Raw genomic sequence first — 24,696 nt, forward strand, 5'->3', positions numbered from 1 at the left:
TTCACTTCAAGCTTAAACTACTTCGAGCATTTATCAATAGGGAAATGAATGGAATAAAGAGCTCCGTATACTTATTTGCTTGATCTTATTAAGAACACCTAAAAACATTTAAAATGTTGTCCATCTCAATAAGAAACAATTTCAATTGCTTGCGTGTATATTATAATGATGAGATGTTGAAATAGACATAGACTATGTAAAAGAATTAAGAATACTATTATTGCTTAATACAGGTTATAAAAGTAAAGAAGGAAGCGATCCTAAGCAATCTGATATATGTATGTCTATTGATATACGATATTTGATATGGGTATATACATATATATATCTTTAAGTAGATTGCTAAGGAAGAAAAAATACATAATTATAACATATAATTACCAATCTAAATTAACTAATGTAGAAGTAATATATATGTAATATTTGTAGAATATTATAGATATATAATAAATATGTATATAATATATTCTATATTCATCTTCAATACAACTCTAAAAATTTTCTTTTACACATTTAATATTTATAGAATATAATGGATATAAAATAAATATGTAGATAATATCTCCTATATTCATATTTAATGCAACTTACCTCTAAAAGCTTTCATCACACGATATTTCTTGGCACACATTTCTGGCATAGAGTTTACATTCATCTCACTCACATATCTTCGGTGACAGAACTACGAGTTGAGCTCCAGTTTATGGCTCTGCTGTGCCTATTGATATCCACAATTACCGCAATTCCACAGCATTTACAACTCGAGGCGCAACTGAAATCTCTGGAATTTTACGCTCAATTCAATTTGTTGGCTTTTAGTTCCGGCTGCTCATGCCGTACATCTTGAATAACTAAGTTAAATAAATGAAATCATAAAACACAGCTATCGCCAATGGTGTTAATTAGATGTCAGCCGAGCGCCAGCTACGAGCGACCCCAAACAATGGAAACGCTTTGTAAGTCGACAAAAAACAGACGCTGCGCTATGTATTCCAAAAGCAAGACAGAGAGAGGGAGACTGCAAGACAAAAAGAGTGAAAGAGGGGGACAGGGAGAAGAGATGGAAGAGATTGTCGTAGCACCCACAACAAACGGTAGCCTCTTCGATCAAATGAAATATTGCTACACAATATACGTTTTGTGGCCCCCCCAGCTTTATGGCCACGTTAATGAAAGTGGCTAAGAGCCGCTGGGTCAGCACTCGGGCTGTAAAACATAAATAAATAAATTGAAGACTCGTGACAATTGTAAATTGTTTTAGCAAATCAATAAACCCAATTTCACGGCTACCAGCGAGACCCTCTGCAGCCGAGTCAGATGGCTGGCCTATAGGCCTATAGGCCTGTTGCCTCTTGGCCCGTTGGCTTGTAGGCCACGCAGTTATGTGATAATTGACAACTAATTGCGCAAGTCAGTTGCACGTCTCGCGACATCCCCAGGACAGCCTCCGGCTACGGCTGATGTCTGTCATGTCCAGCAAATCGTCATCATCAACATTTTCTTATGCCATCTCCTGCTTTTACGCAATACCCTAGAATGAAGGATATTGTGAATTTGCTGTTAGTGTTGCTTTTTTGCTTGTGTGAGGAAAATATCACTCGTATATACTTATAAGATCTTATTAGACATAACAGCTAAGATCACTTGATGCATAGATATATATTTTTTGTGATACCATCTAAGATTGCCTAGAATGTCTAAGTTTGCTTGAAAGCTTTTAAGTCTCAACTATTAAGTCTAATTATATTATTAAATATATAACATATACATAAGCTATACAATATTCTAAATACTTTCTGCTCCAATAGTGTATTTAGTCTTCGTCATTTAAATGCAAAGTTTTCATTCTGGCTTAGTTCTTTTTTCGTCTCGTTTTTTGTCTGTTCCGCATTTTTGCGCGCAGGCGCCCGCAGTTCGAGTGGTTCGAGTGGTTTGAGTGGCATGGTTCGGGCCCAAGCCTTTGGGCTGTCCCCAACTGCTGCCCGTCGCCTCTTTGATTGATGGCGAAAATGTAACCGTCACTGGTTACATGTGGTCTGGCGAGCTCCCAAACCGCAGTTGCAGCCGCAGTGGCAGCCGAAGCCGCACAAATCTCTGCTACTCCGGATTCCGGATGTGCTGTGCTGTGCTGTGCCGTGAGGATGTTGACGTTTAACTGTGCCGCTAATTGGTCGATTTTTGCTTTATGCTACCTTTTGACAAATGACAATCCACAAACCAATGCGACATTTTGTTGTTGTGCACATTTAACTGTGCCGACTCTGCTCCAAGCGACCAGCGAGCGACCGCCAACTGCGGTGGGGCCAACTAATAGCCCCGTCGAGCACTTCCTATGCACCGCATAGCGGTAAAAGAGACTAAACCACATATCACACATTCCAAAAACAATCCACAAGATATTATCTAAACGTTAAACGTTCAAGATTTTTAGGTCAATCGAAATGGGCTATTAAAGATGCTTTAGAGGTTCATGGCAGACGGAAAAGCCGGGACAGGGAAGAAGATTTAATGGAATACAATTTTAATGAATAAAATGAAGAAGGTTTCTGGAATAATAATTTTATTGAAAAACTAAATGATTTTTAGAGAGCCGAAAGAATATATGAATAAAAGATTATTACAATGCCATTTTATATGTAAAGTTACATAAAGTATATATTCTTAATCATGGCGACGAGCTCAGTCATGCGTTTCAATGTTACATATAATCACGATCTTAAAGTTTAATAAGTAAACCATCCGTCGAGTGTCATATCATTCAGCTTCTGTCATGCAGTCTGATAGTGTTTATCTTCTGCCATGAATTCGCTAGAAGACCTACATTAAGAGCATTTATATTTCTGTGGACATATTATCTAGCAATGAGGATATATTTTTCCACAAGCTTCATATTATTCAGTCATTGACATTGGTGTACCTTAGATTGAGTCTTGTAGCATTCAGCTTTTGTCATGCAGCTGCCCGAACTCAAGTTTCAAGCTTTGTGTTTCTGGAGCTATGATTTTTTTGTGAAAGATCAATATTTCGAGTATTACTTATCGAAATATTTTTCCACAAGCTTCATATTATTCAGTCATTGACATTGGTGTACCTTACATTGAGTCTTGTAGCATTCAGCTTTTGTCATGCAGCTGCCCGAACTCAAGTTTCAAGCTTTGTGTTTCTGGAGCTATGATTTTTTTGTGAAAGATCAATATTTCTAGTATTATTTATCAAAATATTTTTCCACAAGCTTCATATTATCCAGTCATTGACATTGGTGTACCTTAGATTGAGTCTTGTAGCATTCAGCTTTTGTCATGCAGCTGCCCGAACTCAAGTTTCAAGCTTTGTGTTTCTGGAGCTATGATTCTTTCGTGAAAGATCAATATTTCGAGTATTACTTATCGAAATATTTTTCCACAAGCTTCATATTATTCAGTCATTGACATTGGTGTACCTTACATTGAGTCTTGTAGCATTCAGCTTTTGTCATGCAGCTACCCGAACCAAGTTTCAAGCTTTGTATTTCTGGAGATATGATTTCTTCGTGAAAGATCAATATTTCGAGTATTACTTATCGAAATATTTTTCCACAAGCTTCATATTATTCAGTCATTGACATTGGTGTACCTTACATTGAGTCTTGTAGCATTCAGCTTTTGTCATGCAGCTGCCCGAACTCAAGTTTCAAGCTTTGTGTTTCTGGAGCTATGATTCTTTCGTGAAAGATCAATATTTCGAGTATTACTTATCGAAATTGATTGCTTGATAAACTGATAGCTCATAGACTTAAAATGCTTTATGTAACTTAGATCAGGGCTTTCACAGGCTTAATTTAATATGCAGTCTATGGCATTTATGTACCTTACATAGAGTCTCGTAGCATTTAGATTTTGTCATGCAGCTGACCTAGTTCTAGTTTCAAGTTTTCTTTCTGTAACATTCACTAGAAGAGTTGAGGACAGTTTCTTAGTCATTCATAAGGCTATGCTATTTATTTAGCGAGAAAATTCTGATAAATATTTCTACAAGTTTCATAGATGTACCATCCATCGAGTTTCATATCATTCAACTTCTGTCATGGAGTCTGATAGTGTTTAGCTTCTGCCATAAATTCGCTAGACGTTTTAAACTAAGAGCATTTATAATTATATGAATCATGAATATTTTTTCTACTTCATGAGCAATGAATTCATATTATTCAGTCATTGGCATTAGTGTACCTTAGATTGAGTCTTGTAGCATTCAGCTTTTGTCATGCAGCTGCCCGAACTCAAGTTTCAAATTTTGTTTTTGTAACTTTGTAAAGGCATTCATAGCTATGTTTTTATTCTAAACGAGCAAATTATGATCAATATTTCCAAAAATTTTATTAATGAACCTTGAATCGAGTTTCGTAGCATTCACCTTTTGTCATGCAGTTTCAGTTTTTATTATAATTCACCCCCACCCCTATATCCAACTCCTCACTCTTAAATAACTAAAAGGCGTATTTCAAATAATAGAGACTTGAGCTTGGGCAGAGGCATGTATTTCAATGTTATGATCACGATCTGAGAGGTTCACGAAGTTAGTCCATCAACAACAAAAAAGTTATTAACGTATTAGATTCCTGTCGTGAGCAGAAAGACGCGAAAAATTATTGATATATCGGTTTCGGGGATTTCGCAGTCGAGCAGTTTCAACTAGAGCTTTCTTGCAACTTCAAGAGAATTTGAAAAAGATGAAAGTTAAAAAATAATATACCCTCATTTCCCATTTTCAATGGATTCAGGCTAAGGAAAAATAAAGGTATAAGACATAAACAGTCTACTATATGTATGTATAACGTAATTTCTGTTTATTTGTATTTTGATGTTTCGTCGTCATTATATTATGAATATGTGAATGTATGAAACAACGCTTTATTCGGCTGCCCATTATTTAAGCATTCAATCGGAATGATTCATTTGAAAACGTGAAGTTTTATTCTCGAATGCTGTCGTGGATTCCAGTTAACTGAGTCTCCTTCAGCAACCATATTTATTCTTGCTTTATTTCATATCAAAATCCACTAATGATTTCTTTATGTTGCGATTAAAATTTAATACAATTCTTTTGTTAAGTTAGCTACACTCAACAATGAAAAAATGAATTTATTCAACTTTTCTTAATATTTTATATAATTCATATGGATATTTATAAAATACGTTTCACAGCTATTAAGCCCGTACTTCATTAGCATAATTAACAATTTGCCTTCAGCTTTAAGAAACGATATTCAAATAAATTCAATGCGCAATTCCATTGCCAAATAAGTTGGCAGCTGACATTTGTCTTGAATGCATATCAAATATTGCAAACTGTACGCTTTAGTTGTAAGCAAATAGTTATTTAGTATTATTATAATAATTAATAATACACTCACATCAGACCCAACTCAGTCGTCGTCCCCTCTCCCCTCGTCAGCTGAAAAACGACTTTTCAAATGCTGCGTGCAAAATGGAACTTGTTTGGCTTAAAGTCTAAAAAGCGAGCGTCAAGAATGCTTTTATGTGTAATTAAAGTTAATTGAATTAAATAGTCACAAAAAAAACAACAAAAAAATAGAAACAATCATAAAGCAAAGTAAAAGCAAGTCAAGACCCGGTCCTAGTTATAAATCGTAGAAATCTCATCTAGTGACAATTTATGGCACACATTTTGTACACATTTCGTTTTGAGTACACTAACCAAAGGGCATATTGGCTTTGATGCAGTGTGTCATGCAGTGAAACTAAGCTAAAGAGAATTTCTATTTGATTTCGAATGGATTACCAAGTGTACCTAATTCTGTATAATCAATTTTAATTATCTTATATGTCTCTAAAATTTTTTATAAAAATAAATAATTAAAATATAATAAATAATATAAATATAAAGATTTTGTGTATACATTTATAAGTATTATTTATTTTGAATATTTTTGCCACAACTAAAATAAATTAATTGTGGTTAAAAACTAATTTGTTTCATAAATAAGTACATTTAAATTTTTTTTCCTATACTATTCTTAACAATACATTCTGTATTAACTTATAAAATTAATTAAAATCAAGAATAATTAATAATTAAATTCTTAAAAAAAATGCCTTCCATTTCTAATATACATATCTCAAATTCTAAAAAAAATATAATATTTAGAAATTTCATAATTTTTTTTATATATATCTCGTATTCTTAATCAATTAATTAATTGAAAATTATTCAACTAAGTTTGGCCACAAGTGTATTAAAACTTCGGCATTCATCAATTTGCAAAAGTTCTCAGCAGTTGATTACGATTTTGTGTGGCATTCGTATAACCGAAGGGCGTCCGTTTGGCTCAGTTCTGAGTTAAGATCTTCATTTGAAAACGCGCACGCTGAAAATTGCGAGCGATTTTGATGAAAATAATTGGCCAGCTGCGAGCTGCGAGCTGTGGGCGACGATCCAATTAAGGCGGCGACAAAATGCGTACGTGTTCATAAATATTGTCAATTAGCGGAGGCGCATGAAGGCACGAAGGCACGCTGGCACGATGGCCCTCCATGGGCCCCATCCACAAGCTGAACGTGGCTAATTGCGTATGGCTTTTGGCTAAGACGGGAACAAGTTACGCAACAAGTTACGAACGATCGCCAGCGACAGCTACGCATCAATGCGATGCGATGATGTTCGAATGATTCGATTGAGTTACATTTACGAGCTGGCGTCGTAGCACACAGCTCCCGTTGTTGCCCCATTGGCGGCAATTTGATTGATCAAACGGTGACAATATGGCACTTACGGGTGCAATCAACCGTCTCGCAAACTGAGGCCGCTGCTCCCACTCCTCTCACTGCTCTCCCCACTCGGGCACTCCCATTATTTTATAAAGCGTGCGGACTGCATAGCAAAGCGTTGCCATTGCCTGCATGCCGCCTGATTAGACCCGGAGCACGTCGTCTTCCAACTGCTCACCTACAGTGGTGCGGTGGTTCGGTGGTGCGGTGGTGCTGTGGTGCAGTGCTGCCCCTTAATTTTCATGCCATCCCACTGGGTGTCGTTTTTGTCAATTTCGTTGCGCTGCTTGTGTCATCCATTTAGTTAATTAAATTAATTAAATGAGCGCATTGGCGCTTCGGGGATTTCGCGCCTCTGAGTTATGTTCGCGGAGAGTGCATAAAATTGCAACTGCTGGCAGAGCTTCATCTGAAAGAGTAGAGTGGGTTCTAATATGTGAAGTTGTCGCTAATGCGACCAAGTTTAATCAAACGGAAGCTCAAGTGAAAGAAGAAGAGTAAATAAATTCCTTGCTTAGAGAAAAGGTGGTGGAATTTTATTAATCTCTTAACTCTACACAGCTGAAATAAAACTTGATTTATTATTGACTGAGAAGATTATTTAAATGTTTCGAGCTATTCTATATATGAATAGGTCTTGCAAAACATATATAAAATATATTTTATTAATTTATTAAATTTAGCCTTTGAAATAAAAGGAATTTATGTTTAAAAAAAACTTGCTAGCTGAACAGGCCGTAAACTTAAACCATAAACGCCTTAAGTTATGATTGAGCTAATAAAAAAATATAATCTAAGAAAAAGCTAAGCAAATTATTAAGAAATATTTCTTAAATTGCTTCCAGGATAAGATATTGCCACTTGCCATTTTGAAGAAGATTTTTCCTTTTAAAAAACAACAAGAGATTCAACCATAATAAAAAACAATGTATTTTAATTGTATCGCATGAAAGTATTTAGCAAACAGTATCGTTATAATATTTATTGAATATTTTCTTTATGTTTACGTTTTAAGAATCAATCTGTATTTCTATACTTAACTATTTAATTCCTATCACTATTGCCAATGGCTACACAGGAATTACATACCTAAACAAAAACTCTTATTATAATGTGCGATAGCTACAGCTCTGCAACAAAGATATCTCGGCCTCTGGACAATTTCTATGAAAACAAATAGCTAATTACGGAATTAAGACTATTTGCCTTCGGGCCAAGCTAGAATCGTTTATAGTTTTCTGTTGAAAGCAGATTTCCTAGCTAATGCCGTTAAATGCCGCGAATGAATACCGGTAGTTAGTAGTTTATATGCTGTCTGACCTTAATTGTGAGCCTCCACAGAGATCGATCGGGCCAGTTTCATTTGGCTAATTGTCGAAGGTCTAATTGGAGCACACCCAAGACGCCATAAGCAATCTCTAGGCCAACATCTTTTTCTCTTCATTTCATGAAGCTTCCGTTTAATTTGCTTATAAGCATCGATCTCAATGCCAATGGCAACTAGAATGAGAGCCAACTGAGCCCTAAGTACATTTCGTTTGAAATTCAATTAAAATGCATTCCATTTGACCTTTGAACGTTTCATGCTCCAACGGCAGACAATCAAACAGCTGGCACATACATAAGAGTAATCGTTAAAACTGATTTCTCAGCTCAGCTACTTTTCGACTACTGCATGGACAGGCAGGCAGCAAGCTGAGGCAATCGGACTGTTTTTATGAGCGCTGCGGATGAACGAAAATTTAAATTATAAAGCAATTAAAAGAGCACAAATAATAAAAAGAGTAAAAAAAAAAAAAAACATACAAAGAGTGAGATTGCGGTGAGTAAAAGAAATACCCTGTAAATTGAGCAGAGTTTGTGAGTGTGAAATTGAACATGTTTCAATATCTTCTACTTGTATTGAGAAGTCAATAAGTCGAGCTCTTAAACAGCTTAAAACTCAACTTGATATGCCCCAAAAAGCTAACTGAGCATCTTGAAACTTACATCAATGGGCATAGACAAAATTATCTGCGTAGCGACCGAACAAGAGCAATATTATATGAAATAGCAATTATTCCAGATGTTATAGACTGAATTACACTGCCTACATTAAATATGAAAAATCCATAATTAAATCTTCAGCTTGAAACGGAATATGTTATTACGGAAATAATAGCATGAAGGCTGGCTCTAAATTCTAAGCAGGACTTATGTTATATTTCAATCTTCTTGTACCTTAAGGCAATAACTTTTCCTAGTACTAATATTGGGTTAGTCTATAGCAGACTTTCTTTTTTTCACAGCAAAGAAGAGAGAGTTTCTTGTCTCTTCTATAAAATGTATACACAGTTATTTGCTAAGACAAGCATGCCTGAATATCCGATACAGCCAATCTAGATATGTTTAAAGGGTATTTAAGAACACAGAAGCCAACATTAGTTGTTGAAACGGCAACTTGTATGGCTGAGCTGCTGAGAATGTATAAAGATATACATACATATGTATATACATACATACATATATTTATATATATATAATATATGTATATTTATATACACATCTACGCCTGCTTATATAGAATGTATGAGGTGTGCAGGCGCGGTAGGGCAAAGCTAATTAAATGTAATTAATTTTCACATGCCTCAAAATTAAATGCATTTAAATCGGAGCTCAAGTGCGGAGAGTGTGAGCTTTATAAATAGCGCATGGTTTAATAGCCCGACGTTTGTTAAAAGTGATTTAAAAATGTTTCATTAAGATAAAAGCAAAACAACAGCTCACTGCATGAGCAACAAGAAGAGTTATTGCAATTTTAATTTTTAATTTTAATTTCAACGCGACTATGACAACAGGTGAATAAACCATGGGTCAAGCCAGCACACACACACATGGACACACAAAATGTTAGCTTAAACAACAAAAATACATTAAAAAGTCCAAACAACATTTGGGCCATTTACCGTTGCGCCCTCGAGGCGTGGCCATGTTTCATTTTTGAGGCCAACATAAAAAAAAACTCTTTTTGACTGCTACCGAATGGGCAACCAGCTCCAGCTCCAGCTGAACTTGATGCTCAAGCTGTGATGCTGTAGCTAAAGCTGAAATTGTGATTCCAATGTGAATGAGACAAGGCACTTGCCATCTCGCTCGCACGCATGCGCACGTCGCTTAACGAGCACAAATTCAACGGAAAAAATGGCGTTTAACTGTAACTGGGCAAATGTGAAACATTTTCGGGTCAGGTGCTGCTGCTGTTGCTGTTGCTGCCGCTGGCAAGCAGAGATTTCACCCAAACAAACAGCCAACGCCCCACAGTTTTCATTATCTTACGGTAATATCGCTCATAAAGCTTCAACTCTTCTCTTATTTTTATGCTATTTCAACATGATCATGATGTTCGCAATGATCGTTCGTGGATCATGTTCAAGTGGTCAGCCTTCGCTCATCATGCGCTGATCTCTAGACACAGTTATACATATATATATATTTGTTTATATATGTGTATATTTGTATATACTATATATAACATCAGCTCGTTATGGTTTCCTACATGAGTTTGGACTGTTGTGTTTGGGCCTCGTTCGGTTCGGTTCGCCTTTTGCTAATTTTTCTCTTCATTTTCTGCAGATTTAATTCCACATTTTTCGCAGATTTATCTTAGAGTTGTTTTGGGTACAGTTTTTTGTTTGTCTCTTGTTGTTGTTGTTGCTGTTTTTTATGGCCCATCGTTTTGTTTTTAGTTTGGGTCAACTGCTTCGCTGCAATTTCCGGTGAACCGAGCGCCCAAAGGAAAAAACAAACGAAAAGAGAGTAGCTTGACCTTAATCAAATGGGTGAAATGAATGATGCTGCGGATAAGCGTAAAGCGATTGCATTTTAGTTACACCAAATGAGATTTATATAAAATGTGCTTAGGAAATAACCGTTGAAATTTTTATGAAATGAAATACTGAAGTGGCTTGTTCGATTGAAATTAAAATAATAATTTTTTAAATATTAATTTATATTATAATAAAAAAAAATTTATTACGAGAGTTACAAATAAGAAAAATATAACTATTATATATGTATGTATATATATGATTTGAGTATTTAAATATCATATATTAAACAATTTTAAGTATAAAATAGAATATAGATACTGTGGGAAGCAAAGGCCATCAAATTGTTACTATTTTGTAGAGAATAATATATAATAAATATATATATAAAATATACTTATAATAATGCTTAGCGGCATTTTTATATTCATTTATCAATATGAAAAACAGAAATTATTATAAATATATGTGAAATGCATTTGAAATATTAAAAATACATATATATATATATATATATATATATATATTTTTTTTTTTTTAATATTATATATAAAAATAAATCAATCAAGCATATTATAAAGTATTAGTTGAAAGCAAATTAATGTGTTATAAAAAGAAAATATTAAATACAAAATAGTGTACAAACAGTAAAAAAAACCTAATTTTTTTCTTTAATTTTTAACAGAAAAAAAACTTTATCCCTTATTGGATAAATATACTAAAATATAATAAATAAAATTAATAAAGTTGAAAAATATTTATAAATGAATAAAATCAATTACTAGAAGACATATCAATTCCGTCAGACTAGAAAGTGCTATTGAATTCAATTTGAGCGCATTAAAAATGTACTTATAGCACATATCACTGCCTGTCGCAGTAGACCTGCTGTAAAATTCCAATGCTTAAATCAGACAAGTGTTTTTAATTACCCGAACACTGAAGCTGAACTCAACTGAACTGAACTTAACTCAAATACAACTGTGAATAATGTCGGCCTATTAAAATGACACATTGTCTGTTGCAGTCCGTAGACCGTAGACCGTAGACCGTGGGTCAAGGATAATGATTGGGCAGTTGAAAGTTTTCCATATGTCAGCAACAACAGCAACAACAACAAATTGATTGCACACGCACTGCAAACGGTTTAATCATTACGTTTAAATCTAATAGGGCATCTAGTCCCAGCATACAAGTATATGCAATCAATACCCTATAATTGCTGGAAATAGTTAAATAGGGGTATATCAAGTGCTCTACATTGATTTGTTAAGGAAGGCAACTGAAGGGATAACAATATGATAATGTATGTGTATGTGTGAGTGGCTTGAAGTCGATGAGTTAAAATGGGATTTGAATTAAGAATGAAATAACTACTAGTCTAAAAAAAACTATAAGGAAAACTCAAAAAATGAATAGCCCAACCATAAGCATATATAGCATATCTATAATATATATACGGAAATAAAAGTTCTCTTATTTCTTACACTCTGCTCTTCTCTGTATCCGCCTTAAGGATTTTATTAAGTAATGCTCTTTTATTAAGTGTTTTAGTAATACAATCCTCCCAGTCTAGAGAATCTATATAAGATTCTCTTATATCATATAACAATTTTAGTATAACAACTTTATAAATAAAAATAGAAAAGAAATAATATCAACCGTCGTATATAGTAAGTTACTTGATAAACAAAAGATAAAACTTCAAAAGCCTCAAAAACAAAACGTGTAAAAGATTAAAAAAAAAAAAAATGAATAAATAAAAAAGTAATTTAATAATAAATTTAACTCCATGTAATCTCCAACTCTGCCTCTAATTTTAAGGAAATATAAATTATCTAACTGCCTACAGGGTATTTCCCCACTCGACTAGAGTGCACTTATGTCCGCTTGCCATTTTTTTGCAACAACATTTCTCATTTTGTTTTATAGCCCAGCACCAAATGGCGGGCACAAGGAGAGGGGCCCATGGATGTGGATGGGGTCACTGGGGTCACAACTGCACGCTCTCATCAACAGAAAACAGCTAACAGCAACAGCAACAGCAACACATGTCATTGTTACAGGTGAGCTGTTCACTGTTCGCTGTTCCCTGTTCGCTGTTGACTGTCTGATGTCTGATGTCTCCTGATTTGAATTCATTGATAACACAACGCGATCTCAGCTGTCGCAGTCGTTCGAGTTGGCCGGCAATGCCCTCAGGTTTGAGAGCCCAGCTCCAGGCTCCACACGCTCCGCACTCCGCACTCCACTTTCCACGTTCCTCAGTCAGCAGCTTCATATTCTATATCATTTCGAGCGCCTGACAAAACGCACTCCGCACGTACCGCTAATTAGCGCGCGCGCGCTTTAAGGCCCCCTCCCCAACAGTCGGGCAGGCGCACGAGTCGACGGCCATTACGAGCATATACAGATAAGTCACTATATATATGCATTACACACAAGTATATATAATGCATATTATGGGCTTGAATGACAGGTGTGTGTGTTATATGACAAATTGTTTGCCTTAAGGAAAGGGGTATAAAATGTATTTTACGAAAATGTATACAACTTGAAATGTTCGCTGAGATATGATATGGTAATATACTATATATTTAATCTAATATGTAATATAAGTATATTGCAGTAATTAAAAATAAATAAATGTATAATCTTATACTTAATCTAAATTGCATTGATTTGAATAGAATTAAAACTTTGGATAGTAAATGAATTTTTAAATAAAACAATTTTAAGGTTATAGATATATAGATGGATAATATGGATAATATATATAAATGTAACGAAAATTGAATAAAATGTTTACAGCTTACAATTATTATTATTATACAGTATATTATTATTACCAAAAGATTTATTATGTTATATAAATTAATATAGTAATAATAATATAATATTACTTTATATTTTATATAAGTATTTATTTGAACTTATTCAACACTAACTTATGAATTTATGGAATGACAAATTTGTTTCTAGCTTTTTCCTACATTTCTAAACTTGATGCATTTCATTAGTTTTCTAGTTTCTATAACTATGTAAACCTTCTATAAATATTTATATTACTAAAATATTTTAGTAATAAATATTTTAGTAATTCTCAAATTATCATTCAAAATATCCAATAAATTTTTCTCATGACATTTCCCGACAATCGCTCTACATATTGAAATTCTATATGATTATTTTTGTGTGTGTGTATCATAATATTAATATATAAATAGTCTTTTACTTGTACTTACCCACAATTTGAGCTGCACCGTTATTTAGTTTTTTTATCACATTCACATTTACACTTGAATTTTTCCACTATAATTGTAATTTAATTTAATTCCATAGAAATTTTAGGCAACGCCTTAAAACATGCAACTATTGCGCCGCCTTCATAAACTGCAGCAGCAAGCCTAAAAGAACACAACATAAATTTAAAATAAAAATATTTTTTAAAGGATTTCTTTAAATAATTTACATTACCTAATTATTGTTTAATTTATATTTTTTAGTTTTTTTTTTTTTTAGTTTTCAACTCAAGAGCACATTTAATTTATTATTATTTTTATATTCACGTGTAAATTTCTCGTTGACATCTTAAATACTAAATATTATGTACAAATATCCATCGGTAGAGTTATTTATATGTGTGTGTGTATGTCCTTTTGTGTGTGTAAGTGTTCCTTTCAAGCATTAAATAAACATAATAAGTATCTGATTGCTTTTTGTAGCAGCATTTGTAAAAAGATTTGTTGAAAATGTTTTAGTTTAAGCGATTGTATATGTATATAAATTTTTATATATATATGCGTGTATATATGCATGTATATATGGAAGGAACAATGGACGACATTTGAGTGCGCAATGCGATTGGGCATCACAATGTTTGTCGTTGTGTGTGTGTGTATGATTGATTGATTGAAAGAGCACTGCAACGAGTAGGTCAAGCGTAAGTCTGTAAATAATAATCGAAATTCAATGAATATGTGAAAATAATAATTGATAGTTACTCATTGCAGCTTTCTGCTAAGTACATAATTAATACATTAATCAATTAATCGATATTAGTAAACAGTAATCGCAACACAAATGCGTAACATCAAGTTTTAACAAATGACAAATATTTTTCTTCATTTTTTCTTTTGTTTATGGCTAAGAACATTAACTACACAAAAACATGTAACGGTTAAAACGCTAAAACGCTTAAACAAAATTCGTTTCACAACTGTTTTTTCATAATTTTTTCTTGTTTTTAATTTCAACAAACATTCATGTGTGTGTGAGAATATGACTTAAGAAACATTTAAACATTTAGTTTGTAGTTTACGTTTCGCAAGCCACATCATATCATAGTTAATAACATTCGTTAATCAGGTCTTGTTAGGTGTACTAATACATAGACGTTATTTAGTTGCTTCCAACTCTGGACAAGACACACATTCAGCAAATTGCTCATATCATCAATATGTTAGGATAGATCGTTCTAAAACATGGACCAGATATGGGTATTACGTGCATAGAAAAAACTATTTACAGTGTGCGTTGTTTTTTTTATAGTTAGGCTAAGTTCTGTTGATTAAGCTTAATTATCCGTATGATGATAATGCTGCTGTTGCTGCTGCTGCTGTTGCTGCTGATAATGCATAGAGGAGCTCGGCTGTGTACTCGATGAAACGTTTGCTGATGTTGTTGTCGTTGTTGTTGCAGCTGGCTTGATCGCTGGCTTGATATCATCGATTTGGATAAGATGTTCGATGGGTATTAGAGACAACTCGCCGCCCACGGGCTGCGGCATTGGCAGCTTAGCCAGAGCCTGAGTAAGAGAATCGAATTAAAATTCCAAACTTTTTCAATTAGCGCAACTCATGAATCCAAAATTTATACCTTGGCATGCTCCACAGCAATTGTGGCTGCCTTTTCCGCCTCGCGCTGTCGCCGCTCCTTGAGCTTGAGCGAGAATATGGCCACAGATCGCGCGCTCTTGACCAACTTTTGTTTAAGCCGCGATTTCTTGGCCGCCAACTCAGCAGCTAGCAATGAAATGAATAATTAGTTTAATTTATGCAGGGAGCTGAACAAACTTACCCTTTGTCTCATCATCTGTATTGCCAGCGGATGTGGATGCAGTGGCTGCTGCTGCTGCTGCTGCTGCAGCCTGCTCCTGCTCCTTCTCTCGCTCCTCCTTTGCCTCCTTGGCCTCCTTTGCCTGCTTCGCCTGCTGCTGCTGCTGCTTGTGCGATGAGCTCGATGAGGAATTGGATAAAGCGCCCACACTGGGTCGTGACTGTGAATTGCTGATGCCGCTGCTGCTGCTGGCGGCGGCAACGACTGGGCCCACACTGCTCGGACTGAAAACGCTGCCACCGCCGCCCGACGACGATGACGAGGAGGCGACAATTTGCTGAGCAGCTGGGGGCGTGGCCAGCGTAATGCCCGGAGCGCCTGTCTTCAAGGCCACGTTGCTCCAGGATGGCGCCGGCTTCAGTATGTCCGAGTTGTCCGCCGTGTTGCCGAGCTCCTTGGGTGTCAAAATATATTACATATAGAATAAATATGAAGAATTAGGCTTAAGGTTCATAGGTAAAAATGCTCGCAATGCTACACACACACACTCAAAGCTTAAGCATGCATAGATGAACACTTGAAGCCAGCGTGAACTTGTCCTCTACGTGTGCTTATTTTTCGATTAACGACATAAAGCAACTGCCATGCCCAACTTAAACCTTAATATATATGCTTTATATATAGCTATAGCTGACTGCAAATTGAATTCAATAGCAATGCAAACAACAAGGACAACAGTTTACATCTATGTATATATCAGATACTATTCGAAACTCAATCCATATGCACATCAATTAACATTTATACGATTTATCGCTTCAGACAGCTCTTCACTACCTTGGCAATACAATCTATGCTTCTATGGAGATTCACATTGTCGTTCACTTTTAAGCGTGACATCCATTCGGGTGCGTGAAGTTTTATATGTAGTTTGTCCTTTAAACAGTAAACAGTTTGTTAGAGGGAACTTTGTTTGTTTACGGTTTAGTGTGATGTTGTATTAACTGAGAATTGTGTGTATTATAACGACTACGGACTTTCATATAGAATACCTAAGAGACATATTTTATATCAGATCTAAAACTCTTTTTCAATAACTTTTGTGACTGTTGCAGCAATTATTTTGAGAACTTATAGATAAACAAATGCTCACAATATTTTCATCGAGCAATGATTTTATAAATAATAATATATTATTAATATTAAAATATGGCTTACACTCCTAAAAAATGAATAAATAAAAAAATTAAATTAATTTAATAAAAATAAGTAAATAAACGACGTCTTATCAAAAGGCAAAGCGGGTTTTTATACCCTGAACCCATTGAAAATGGGAAATCAGGGTATAATGGTTTTGTTAAAAGTATGTAACAGGCAGAAGGAGGCGTGGCAGACCCCACAATGTATATATATTCTTGATCAGGGCGAAGAGCTGAGTTGATTTAGCCCTGTCCGTCTGTCTGTCCGTCCGTCCGTCCGTCCGTCCGTCCGTCCGTCCGTCCGTCCGTCCGTCCGTCCGTCCGTCCGTCCGTCCGTCCGTATGTATGAACGCGTCGATTTCAGAAGATATAAGAGCTAGAGACTTCAACTTTTTTTTAAAATGACCGTAATTATCACGCGGATATCGAGTTTATCACTAAAAAACGATAACTCATTCCGATACTTTTTTATCGATAAAAAACCTTATCGAAGATCAGTTTAAAAATTATATCTCCTACATCTTTTAAGCTAGAGTCTCCAAATTTAAAATGCATACTAAGATGAATTTTATACAATTTCGGTTTTTGTTAAAATTTACCCCCCACCCCTAAATCCACCCCCTCACCCTCATCTTTGTAAAAGTCGTATATCAAATACTAGAGACTTGTGCTTCGGTATACACATACATTTAAACATCATGATTACGTTTTGAAAGTTTCATTACGATCGTACGTCTAGAAATTAAATTATTCAACAAATAAGTTCTCCTAATATTGCCAGCACTGCAGCGCAACCCAAGCGCAATCGCCTGTATATGTGCGCGTATGTGTGTGTGCGTGTGTTTGTTTGTATATGTATGTGTGTGCGTGTGTTTGTTTGTATGCGTGTGTGTGTGTGTGTGTGTGTGTGTGTGTGCTAATTATTATTGAAATATCAGTTGGCTGTAGGGTTCAGGGGATCTCGTAGTCGAGCAGTCTCGACTAGAGCTTTCTTACTTGTTTATTATAAAAGTAAGTTATATGTTCCTAGTTGTGCTTATCATAGCTATCAAATTACTGTTTCTCGATGTCTGACACTCTGAGAAAAAAGTCAGAGAGGTGGAACCTATTACAACGCTTCTTCAAACTAATTTTTTATACCCTGAACCCATTGAAAATGGGAAATCAGGGTATAATGGTTTTGTTGAAATGTATGTAACAGGCAGAAGGAGGCGTGGCAGACCCCACAAAGTATATATATTCTTGATCAGGGCGACGAGCTGAGTCGATTTAGCCCTGTCCGTCTGTCTGTCCGTTCGTCCGTCCATCCGTCCGTATGTTTGAACGCGTCGATTTCAGAAGATATAAGAGCTGGAGACTTCAACTTTTTTTTTTAAATGTCCGTATATATCAGGCGCATATCGAGTTTATCACTAAAAACGATAACTCAATCCGATACTTTTTTATCGATAAAAAACCTTATCGAAGACCACTTAAAAAATTATATATCCTACATTATATTATTATATATTATATTATTATAAGCATAGGACCCAATTCCTTACTTTCTTTGACAGCAACAGAGTGGAAGTAGTGCCGTGGTGTAGTGTTGTGAAAAACTATTCTTGCTCTACATACAACATCGAGTCACAAGTGTCTAATGAATGTTTAATTGTTGCTAGAATCTTATATACTTATTAGCAATAATAATAATAATTAGTAATACTACTACTTAGCGCTAGGATTAGTATCAGACAACTGCTAGGTGTTAGTTGGTCAGGTATCGAGGTTTTATTGGTCAAACTACGCACAAGTCGAGGTTCAGTTGGTGTGAAAGGTAAAGATTTTAATGGTATTGAAATATATCTAAATCTCTAGATATATCTAGATATATTTATATAGAGTGCTCTGTTCTTACGCTCAGCGGTACATTGGCAGCGCTCTCTGTGGATATTTTACGCTGCTTGCTGTACGGCGGAATCTCTGCGATTCTAGTTGTTTGCTGCTGCTGTTGTTGTTGTTGTTGCTGTTGTTGCTGTTGCTGCTGGTGGGTTGATTGCAGCAGTTGGCGCATCGATGCGCGCTGTGGACTGCTGCCCGTGCTGCTGCCCGTCTGATCAGCCGAATCGCTCGATTTCTTGCGGAACGGCGGTATCTCTTGTATATGCATCGGCGCTGCGTAGCTGGCGGCGGCTGAGTTCAGAGCTAGCGTGCTAGCTGAAGCGCTGCAAGGTGCCATAACAGAAGCGAGCGATAAAGAGAAAAAGTAATAGGAAAGAGAAAGAGAAATATATATATGGAGAGAGTGTATATAGTAGGTTGAGTAGAGAAAAGCAACAAGAGTCTAAAGTAGAGGTATTCCATAAAGTATAGAAATTTGATTAACATCCAAATCAATTGCTGGAATACCCTTACTGTAAACAATAACTAAGTTGAATACATATATACATAGATCTATTCTAGATAGAGTAAGCAGCTTGTAAAGTGAAGATGTTGGCCAATTGATAGAGAAATTGTTTAGAATTTCGTAGTTTTTTTTTTTAGTTTTAGTTTTGGAAAGCGAAAACAACAACAAACAGCAAGAAATTAGAGCACAGCACAGTTAAAGACATTGAATTTGCATTGTTGCATTGTGTTGCAATGCCTCCTCCTCCTCCTCCTCCTCTTCCTGCACACACACATCTATAGTTAATGAATCACACAATTTACCCGCTAAGCAGCTGTTGTTGTTGTTGTTGTTGCACTCTCTGACCGTGCGCGGTCAGAGCACTCAAATTGCGCACCGAATATCCAAGAAATGGCGGTATTTCCGGTATAAAGAATTGCGATTTTTGCCTACAACTTTTACAAGCGCTATAAAAGTTATCGATAAAAAAACAAAAAACAAATGTATAAAGTTTTTATGAAAAATGAGCAAATGCAGAAAATGGCACAAAAAGGCGTGAGCCCATGGCAAAGGGAGTTAATCATAGAAAAAGGTATTAAATATTAAGAAAATTGTTGAATAAATTGGAGTGTGCATATATATTTATATATAGTATATATCAATGTTATAGTGTGTATGTGTGTGTGTGTGTGTGTGTGTATGCCAGTCATATTATTTAGCCATTGCAATGGGTCTTAATTAACTTGGCGTGTGCAAAATACTTAAGAGCTTAGCCAGAGCCAGAGCCAAGACTTGGCTTCTTCACTTACCCATTGCCATCGTGATGCAGACTGCTCAGCGAGGCGCCACCGTGGGGCGGCGTGGATTCATGCAGCGGTCTTATGAGTATGGTGCTAGTCTGAAAGTGATTCAACTCTTAGCTTTAATATACTCCACACATACACATATACATATATGTATAATTATAATGTATTTGCGCATTGCACGCACCTGCGATGGCGGTGAGTCGGGCGAAGAGTCACGATTCTCGTATATATTCACATCCGCCTCAATGCTGCGGCCATAGCCGGCGCCCAGCTCGTGGCCATAGAGCAGCATATCCTCAGCCAGCTGACTCTCCATGGACTGATCGTGCGTGGTTTCGGCGCCAGTGACCTCCTCCTGCTCCGGCTGCGTGGATGTGGTTGACGGCGGCGTCGGTGGTGTGGGTCGGGGCGAGGTGCCCTTGCACTGCATCTCGCGGCGACAGTGCTCGGCACGCGCTATTTCCGCCGCCAGCCACGAGGGCAATTCCGGCAGCAGCCAAGTCAACGCCTGCCGCAGGCCCAGCATTATGTGCTGCACACAGCAAATACATTAAAACTTTATGCATGTACTTAAATATAAACGACTGCCATTCGCCCTCACCTCCAGCGTAACGATTAAAATTATGGTCTGCGCTGTGGTCAGGCCAGGCCAGAGGCGCGACACCTGCCCGGAGAGGCCAATCAGCGCACAGTTGACAATGACCGCGGCCAGCGATAAAATGCTCAACGCATTCTGCCAGGTGCCAATGTTGGCCACGCGCTGCCCGAACGGCCGCTGATGCACGTGGGCCAGCTTAAACGCATCCGAACGGATCTCCATCAGGTTGTTTATTAACGCACAGACCCCGGCCAGCGGGAAGGCGGCCGAGAAGAGCACCACGTAGCCCATTTGCACCAGCATCTCCAAATGATCCGAGAATGTGCCGTCGTACTGCAAGAGTAGAAGAGAGGGCTGTTTAATGCGCTTTTAATTAGATGATAGTCAATATCATATATGTTTGATATGAATTTGACTATCATCAACGATCTGAAGTAACCAAGATTAATTAATGGATTTTTATATTGAATGCAATTCATATTTGGACTCTGGCTTGACTACATTCATACTAATAATACTAATACTGCTACTAATACTACTACTACTTCAAATAACACTATAACTAAAACTAATACTGTCACTACAACTAATAATACTACTACTACTTCTGCTTATAATAATACTACTATTACTACTATAACAACTGCTACTACTTATACTTATACTATTACTACTATAACAACTGCTACTATTTATACTTATACTATTACTACTACTAACAACTACTACAACAGCTACTACTACTACTACAGCTGCTACTTCTACTACAGCTACTTCTACTACAGCTGCTACTACTACAGCTGCTACTACTACTACAGCTGCTACTTCTACTACAGCTGCTACTACTACAGCTGCTACTACTACAGCTGCTACTACAACTACTACTACTATGACTACTACTACTTCAACTACTACTACTACAACTACTACTACTACAACTACTACTACCACAACTACTACTACTACAACTACTACTACTACAACTACTACTACTACAAGTACTACTACTACTACAACTACTACTACTACTACAACTACTACTACTACTATTGCGAATGCTGCTGCTGTTACTACAATAAACTACTATTAATATTGAAATATACTACTACTATATCATAATACTACTAATTCTAGGTACCACTACTTTAAAAAATTTCCTACAGCTACTACTACTATAATAAATACTTTTACTATCATAATATCCTACTACTATATTTTTACATCACTACTATTAACATGACTACTATATTGAAAAACTCAACTACTACAGCAAAGGCTATTTTAATATTTCACTACTAATAGACTAATGTTAGTATCATTATTATAATATACTCCCCATACTGCTACTATAATATACTACAATTTTTTCTCTTACTTTCAAATAAATACTTTCTATTTCTTACTGGGTGTCTAAAAAAAAACATATATCATCTCTATTTTATACTACCTATTTAATCCGAATGCTTTTCACATCTCTTAATTTATAACTTGCAACTCAATTGACGGTTATCCTTTACATATTCATTATTATCATACATATATCTCGCTAACTATCCCTAAACACCTTTCCCATATCATCTAAAGCTTATAATGCATATCTAATCAATGGTTTCCAAACATTCCTTACTTTATATAGAGAGCTCTCAATCTCGGCTTGTCCAATGTTACGTTTGTTGGCCGATTGCTGCTGCTGCTGTTGCTGCTGCTCCTGCTGTGCTGTAGTTTTCGTTGTGGCAGCCGCCTCAGCCTTGAGCTTCTCCTCGGCAGTGGCCAGCTCCTCGGCCAGACTGCGATTAACATGCTGTGTGGGGCTCAGAGCGCCCCACATATTGAAGCTCAACTTGGCCAGCTTCCATTGCTCGAGGACATAGGGTACGGCCGATTCGCGTAGATTGCCAATAATTTGACGTGAGATGAGCAAGCCAGCCAATTGCTAAAGGAAACACAGAGAACGTGAAAACAAAAGAGAACTGCATAGATATTTAATGATGTTTATGCACAAACCTCCTTCAGCTTGTCCTCATCCCGCAGATAGAAGGCAATGTAGAAGAGCGAAAGGAACGAGTTGACGAATTGAAATAGCGCAACTTTCGCTATCAAATGATTCTCGTACTTTGATTGCAGGCGATAGTTTTCTATAAAAAGTATAGCACATTATATTATATATATTCGTTTATTATGTAAACAAATCTTACCCTTATCGTTCAGCCAAACGGCCAGCTTAAAATAGGCCTCATCCATCAAGGTAATCGCGCCAGCTAGCAGCACTTTGGGTATCACACTCAGGCAGCACAAGACGCTGTCCTCGGGCAGCTTCGAGTCCCACCAATCCTAATGCAACAAAAACGAAATTACATATATATGTATATGTATATGTGTGTATATATGAAATTAATGTGTGCATATTTACGCTAGATTAAGCCAACTTATTAGTTAACGATATGGCATGAGTTTGGCTTAGCGAACAGCGCTCGTTTAATACATCATTTCATTTGGCCAGCCAGTCAACTCAATTATTGCACTCACACTACACACACACACACACATTTACCCAAACACTCCATTTATCAAATTGCAGCTTAATTTGATTCCATTACGATATATATCCGTTGTGAGTGTTGCTTTTCGTGAGCAACTGTGCGACAGGGAGCACGAGATCAAATAGACATTTGCCCCCTGCTCTCTCCGTCTCACTCACTCTTGGGTTAATTCACGACAATTAAAAGGCACTTCAATTGCTTGTGCGGACATATGATTATAAGCTAGATAATACCCTTAGGTATTGCGTTGTATTTTTAGAGAGTTTATAGCCTAGACATAATGCTTGTTTAGGCTAGTTCTATTAAATGTTCTTCTGCAGTTGTAGCAGGGGATTCCTTCTGCTTTATGTTTAGATATAGTCAATATGCTTTATATGCTCACATTTCCAACTACTAGAACAATTTATGCACACTTTCATATCTATCATTAATCTTACACAGCAAATATTATAGTCAACCATTAGATACTCTCTAATTTCAGCCAAATTTATATGAGATGCCCTCTAAAGTGTGCTATATTTATTGAAGAAGAATTGAAAAATTGAAGAAGAAAGAAAAAATGTCAACTATTAGATACCCCCTGAAGTATAACATGCCTTGATTATATATAGATACCCTTCAATATGATCTTAATAAAATATCGCTATGAAAGACAGCATACACCTTGAAATAACATTTAATATATTATATACTGATTATCAACTACAAGATATCCTCTTAACTATGTTCTTAAATTAAGATCTCTATGAAAGACAGCAAACAGCTAGAAATATTATTTAATAAAATATTTAAAGATCAAATACTTTTTAAAATACCCTATATTATATTATTTTAAAATGCCCTTTGCTTTCCACATAGATATGACTATTTATCAATATCATTTATTCAAGAACTAAGTTCCATATAAACCATATTCACTCTTGATCATAAAAAAAGTCATATTAATTCATTTCTAGCCAAATCCAATATGCCCCTTAGCCAGTCGCTTGGCTGGGTATTCATGACACAGACACTCATTGCACGGCAATCATTTACCAGCAAACCTGGCTAGCATTTTACGCAAGAACAAAAGCGGTTTGCGCTTTTAAATTGCCAGCACTTCCGAAAAAGTGTGCATGTGTGTGTGTGTGTGTGTGTGTGAACGTGCTGGCATCTCTGTTCTGGTCACATGTGTGAGAGTGAGTGTACATGTGTGTGTGCTCGTCTCTTTTGTATTGTTGCATAATTTTCAACTTAATTAGCAGCTTGTTGTAAGCAGGTAGTTAGCCTAGCTGCCAGCTGAATATCATAATTTACGGCTCAGCTCGTTGGCAACAAAGGGCGTGACATAATGAATGACGGCAAGTGCAATATGCTATAAGGTGCATTTTAATTATGCTCTAATATAAAATATATTAAAAAAGTTCATGTTTGAGCTGGCACTAAGCAAACGCTAAAGTACAAAAGTCTCTATCAAATTCTGGGAAATATTTCCCTGAATTTAAGGAGACTTACAAAAGGCTTATGGCTTATCAGCTCAACACATGAGTTAAGATATATCTAAGAGTCTATTTCAAATTG

General features: G+C 36.1%; 1 protein-coding gene across 7 annotated transcripts in view; it reads right to left on the reverse strand.

Moving 5' to 3' along the window:
• Positions 1 to 14,048: 14,048 nt before the first annotated feature.
• wwk (anoctamin 8 white walker) overlaps positions 14,049 to 24,696 on the reverse strand; it is a 34,716-nt gene continuing 24,068 nt past the window's right edge. For 4 of the 7 annotated variants that reach the window (XM_089257189.1, XM_089257191.1, XM_089257188.1 and 1 more), the window contains 12 exons: positions 22,792 to 22,927; positions 22,601 to 22,731; positions 22,224 to 22,529; positions 20,600 to 20,929; positions 20,183 to 20,530; positions 20,002 to 20,090; positions 19,516 to 19,659; positions 18,725 to 19,031; positions 16,466 to 16,564; positions 15,650 to 16,082; positions 15,449 to 15,594; positions 14,049 to 15,377 (listed from right to left, as the gene is read on the reverse strand). In XM_089257189.1, the coding sequence (XP_089113315.1) occupies positions 15,147 to 15,377; positions 15,449 to 15,594; positions 15,650 to 16,082; positions 16,466 to 16,564; positions 18,725 to 19,031; positions 19,516 to 19,659; positions 20,002 to 20,090; positions 20,183 to 20,530; positions 20,600 to 20,929; positions 22,224 to 22,529; positions 22,601 to 22,731; positions 22,792 to 22,927 (2,700 nt within the window). In that variant the 3' untranslated portion in view covers positions 14,049 to 15,146. The remainder of the gene's footprint in view (positions 15,378 to 15,448; positions 15,595 to 15,649; positions 16,083 to 16,465; positions 16,565 to 18,724; positions 19,032 to 19,515; positions 19,660 to 20,001; positions 20,091 to 20,182; positions 20,531 to 20,599; positions 20,930 to 22,223; positions 22,530 to 22,600; positions 22,732 to 22,791; positions 22,928 to 24,696) is intronic. The other 3 variants (XM_089257194.1, XM_089257192.1, XM_089257193.1) reach the window with 2 other exon arrangements.

The sequence above is a fragment of the Drosophila navojoa genome, chromosome 3 (assembly GCF_054131105.1).
Source record: "Drosophila navojoa isolate 15081-1374.11 chromosome 3, UAZ_NAV_1.0, whole genome shotgun sequence".
Lineage (NCBI taxonomy): Eukaryota > Metazoa > Arthropoda > Insecta > Diptera > Drosophilidae > Drosophila > Drosophila navojoa.